A 5,239-nucleotide genomic window follows, 5' to 3' on the forward strand; every position below is an offset into this window, starting at 1 on the left:
GACGATGATGATGATGATGATGATGATGACGATGATGACGATGATGATGATGATGATGATGGAGACGACGATCACTACATTGTCAGATCGAAGCCTCTGAACTTAATGTCCAGTGATGGTCAAGGTCCTCAATTACAGGCAGATGTGTCCAGTTGCATTATGGGGAAACGCACATCAAATCATGTGCAGTTTTCCCTGTCATGAAGTTGATGAGATACAAACAGAATCTCAGTGTCAGGAGGAGAAAAGGTTTTCATCTGACTCTGAAAGAACAGAAACTCTAAAGTTTCTCTTCGTTTCCTCTGATCTGTTCAGGTTCACTCCAAGGATATTTATTGAGATTTACTGAATATTTTATATTGACCTGATGAAGTCCTTCACTCTGTGTGTGTGTGTGTACAGGCAGTGGCACAGTGGACTTCGACGAGTTCCTGGTCATGATGGTCAGGTGTATGAAGGACGACAGCAAAGGGAAGTCGGAGGAGGAACTGGCCGAACTTTTTCGCATGTTTGACAAGTGAGTTGGTCCTAAACTCAAACTCAGAGTTGGACTTTTTTTTCTTGACATATTTACCACAGCAGGAGTTGACCAGAGTTACGGTCAACAGGAAGGTGAACCCTGAGGACGGACCTTCGACGGACCGACCTCAGACCCACCTCAGTGGTGAAGGAGGTTCGCTCCACTGAAGGCCCTGTGTGGTTTCCTCTGTAATCCCTTTTGACAGCTAGGAATATTTCAGACAACCAAACCGTGGGAGGAGGACTCATTCTGTCCCCCGCGCCTCCTCCCTTCCACCCCCCCCGACAATCAGTACCATACAATATAACAGGGTACGATACTAGTAAAATATCGTGCGATACGATACAGTACGGTGCAGTACAGTAACCTCATATTTTCCTGCAGGTGACTGTGTCTGGGTTCTCTGTTCTCTGTGACCGTGGCCACATCTCTAACTTTCTCGTTACACTTTTGTTAACGACCATCTCGCTCCTGTCGTTGACAACCAGTAAAACTCTTCTCTTGTTGTGATTGTGCAGAAACACCGACGGTTACATCGACCTGGAGGAGTTGAAGATGATGCTGGAGTCCACAGGAGAGACCATCACCGAGGACGACATCGAGGAGCTGATGAAGGACGGAGACAAGAACAACGACGGCAAAATCGACTACGATGGTGAGTACCAGAGTCAGTACCAGAGTCAGTACCAGAATCAGTACCAGAGTCAGTACCAGAGCCAGTACTGCTCTGAACTGGTTACAGGTAGTAACACGTTACTGCGGCCGCCTCTAAACTGTCTGCTCCTCGGTTTCCCAGAATTCTTGGAGTTCATGAAAGGAGTAGAGTAAACCTGAGAGACAGTGAGAGAAGATCCAGGTCCATGTTTTTTTTTTTTGTTATTCCTCTCACTGTGGTCACGTGACAAAGCGGAGGCCGACACTGGAGGCCAATCAGAAATCCACACAACAACTTTGCAAGATTTTGTCAAATGCTTCATCTGAACATTTCTCTGTTTTTCTGCCACACGTTCTTGCATCGTTGTAAATACAGATTGTACTGACTGTGTGTAAATGTTTGAAACTGACTTGTATTTTCTACATATACTATGACAGTACCATAATAATACTGCAACACAGTTTACAGATCTTCTCACTGAGAACATTCATTTGTGCAGAAAAGCGATCCCGTCCACGGGTCGTCAAGTAGACTAAAGACCATCGACGTACGTGAGTCTTTGAACTGTACTTGTTATGAAGTAGATATTGTGTACAATTCTGTATTTTTAAGACACACTCAGGACTTTTAATTTCCCCCCTTTTTTTCATGATACTTATACCTGCGAAGCGCTCTGTAATAAACAAGGTGTTTTTGCCAAAAAAACAGTTTTTCTTTTTGTTTTGATTGATTTTCCTTCTGTAAAGAACAAGCACTAACCACTGTGTCCACTATGTGGCGCTGTTCTGTTTGAATCATATTAGAACTGGAACTAGAACTCTACCCTCTCCTTCCTGGTGTTCTGTCATGGCTGCTTGTTCTGACCTCTGACCTCCGCCACTGCTGCCTCCGTCGTCTGTTGCTCTGCGTAATTTTAAATTTTTTTTAGTTTTTTTTTTTATTGCGGCTCCTGTCTGTGGCATGTGGACTGTGCACGTGGTTACCATGTAAGTATTTGGTTACATGGTCCATCGGCACAGGAGCTATTTATGTCTAATCATGTTAGTGCCCATGTTAGGGGATCTGGACGGACCCTGAGCAGCGGACAATCAGATTCCTTTGTCCATATAAAGAACCCTGTGGAACCACAGAGACAGAACAGTTCCAGAGTCCAGAGCAGGGAGGCGCTGACGTCACAGGTCAGAACAATGTCTGATAACCACAACTAAAATTATTCTCATTTCAAAAGCTCTCGACATGCAGGGGGATTTATTGATCTATTTAAAAATATATTTTTGTTATTTATGGCTTTTTAAAAGTCTTAATAAATACACTTTATTTAAATAAGATCCCAATAACAGCACAAAACACAAACCTTTCACAGTTTGTGAAAATATCTCTTTCAATGGGAAAAGATCTGAACTTCAGTCAGCGGTTATATGCAATTAATACTGCGGCCACTGGATGGCAGTATACAAACATACAAAAGTATGTTCTGTGTTTTTATATATGTTCACAAATATATAATGAACAGATCCAACAGGGTCATTAAAGAGACCACGTGGTTAAATCTAAATAATATCAACCTGAATTTGACGAATTTTTAACCAGACAAAAACGACGTCTAATCCTCTTTTTCATTGGTGATGATACCAGACGCCACCATCCTCCCCTCCACCCCCCGACCCCTGACCCCCCATCATCTCTAAGTCAGCCTTGAGGAACAAATCAGTTCCTGGTACTTGACTGCAGCTGTACTGCAGTACATCTGTCAGATTAGTTGTTACTATGATGATGTTTTTTTTTCCAGTTCAGACTGGTCTACTGCTGTGGTATTTATAAACCCTGAGCTGCATCTGCTGCACTCACCCACAGCAGGGTGAGTCCAGCTCTCCCTCTCTCTCCACCTCTCTCTCTCTCTCTCTCTCTGCCATCAATGGAGCCGCCCGACCGGAGCGGTGTGTGAATGAGTGTGGGGTGTGGCAAACTGGCTGTGGTTACATAAGACAGCTGTGATGACTCAGTCAGGAAACAGTCAGGAAACTGTCAGGTTCCCTCCTCACATCAACTTACTAATAGATATATATATACACACATATATACATATATATGTGTGTATATATATATATTTTTTTTTCCAGCTGTAACAAACGACCAGATTGAAATGTCAAAGTGAAGACAAACCTCCTGCAGGTTTTGTCTTCACTTCTGTCACGGCACCACACACCATTCAGACCCAAACAGTTCCAGTCTGAGTGCTGATTGGTCAATACAACAAATCCCCGGGAACGTGAGGAATACCCCGCTCAGCGTCAGGGAGGCGTTCACTCCTCGTACCATCGTTCTGCCGCCCACACGTGCAGCCGGCCGCCGCCACGACCAGAACATTCCTGTTTTTCCTGCTGCTCTGCATCACATGACCCTGGAAGTCGTCCAGCGCGCTGTATCACGGGCTTGTTCTCCGACAAGTTCTCACGTAACGTTCTCCGATGCTCTCGTAAACAACTACAATGTATGTTCAGTTTCAGATTCAGTGAAATTCATGTTTTTTTTCTCTCTCTCTCTTTTCAGTTTCAGTCTGAGACGATCAACGTGTCATCAAAAATACACACACACACACACGTTTTTTACGTTACATTTGTTTCGTTGTACATTTTCAGAGCCTTTCTGTGTTTTGAGTGTAGTTCTTCATGTTAACCACTAGTCTGAGGCACCGTTCACAGCTGAAGACTGTGACTGATGGTTGGTGCGTTCGTTTAAGAGCCGTTAAAACCGACCAGTCAAATTTGACCAGGAACACTAAAGTAAGGGGCGTGGGACCGGAGGGGTACGGCAAATTTATTTTTGAAGAATTTTTCAGGAAATTATTAGTGTAAGATTTTACTGTGATCAAAGTCAGCGTACGAAAAATGTATATTTTAACCACAGAAATGGACATATCTAAGTATTAAAAGGTAAATAAGTGTTTTTTTAATGACAAACCTTGAGGAGAACCAAGTGTTTGGGGACACCTGGTGGACCTTCAAGCCTACGTAGGTCTGTTGATTCTAGCCGAGTGAATCACTCAAACAATGTCTATGGGACCCCCCCCCCCCCCCCCCCCCCCCCCACACACACACACACACAGAGAGAGCTGAAGTGGAACATATATATAATTGTGTGGTGATGCTCCAGCCCACTTCTGAAGCTGAGAACACTGGAGTGCTGTGTCTTCACTGCTGGACCATAACAGGCCGGAGAACAGAGAGACGACAGGACACGGACTCACAGACGACACAATAACTGTTCATTCATCGACGTGAGTGGAGGAATTCTTTGGTTTTAGCTGAAATATCAGGGAAGAAAATGGTGAAAAGACGCAGTTGTTTAAATTATTCATTAAATTATATACATATATATATGTATGTACTGTATGTATACATTGATCGACATTTGGAATCTATAGAGAAGTGAACCAGTTCGGTTCAGTTCAGTTCAGTTCAGTTCAGTTCGGTTCAGTCCAGTTTGGTTTGGTTCAGTTCAGTTCAGTTTTCAGTTCAGTTTAGTTCAGTTCAGTTTGGTTCAGTTCAGTTCAGTTTGGTTCAGTTCAGTTCGGTTTGGTTCAGTTCAGTTCGGTTTGGTTCTCCACTAGTATAGATAAAATATTTTGATTTCTTCACTAACTTCCTGGAGGAGGTTCCTCTTCCTCCGGGCTGTGACATCATCATCATCATCACCGTCACATCCCAGGACTCAGAAGGAGAAGCCTGCTCCTCGCCCGCCTACACCCAGAGTGGAGGAGCCTCCAGAGGTCAGGCGACCTTGTTGTGTGTAGCTGCCGTGTGTTGTCACTCCCTCTCCTCTGTCTCCTCTGTGACTAAGTCTGACTTCTGGTTCTGGTTCAGGAAGAGGAGGAGATGGAGTTGGCCGTCATCAACCTCCAGAAGCTACTGAGAGGGAGACGGGTGCAGTGTGAGGTCAGAGTTTGTGGTTCGGTCTGGAAGTATCACGACTTTTATGTGGTTATGGTCGTCGTTTTTTTTTTTTTTTTTTTTTTTTTCTTTTTTGTCGTCGTGACGGGGTTGCCGGCGGTGTTTCATGGGTAA

The 5,239-nt window shown here is 44.1% G+C and overlaps 1 protein-coding gene across 1 annotated transcript in view; it reads left to right on the forward strand.

Annotated features, from left to right (window-relative positions):
• Positions 1–1,880, forward strand: part of tnnc1a (troponin C type 1a (slow)) — a 3,888-nt gene extending 2,008 nt beyond the window's left edge. The window contains exons 4-6 of the mRNA XM_008319468.3: positions 403–517; positions 1,039–1,175; positions 1,317–1,880. Of these exons, the coding sequence (XP_008317690.1) occupies positions 403–517; positions 1,039–1,175; positions 1,317–1,348 (284 nt within the window). The 3' untranslated portion in view covers positions 1,349–1,880. The remainder of the gene's footprint in view (positions 1–402; positions 518–1,038; positions 1,176–1,316) is intronic.
• Positions 1,881–5,239: the final 3,359 nt, after the last annotated feature.

This window comes from Cynoglossus semilaevis, chromosome 10, assembly GCF_000523025.1.
Source record: "Cynoglossus semilaevis isolate Cse_v1.0 chromosome 10, Cse_v1.0, whole genome shotgun sequence".
In the NCBI taxonomy this organism is placed as follows: Eukaryota; Metazoa; Chordata; class Actinopteri; order Pleuronectiformes; family Cynoglossidae; genus Cynoglossus; species Cynoglossus semilaevis.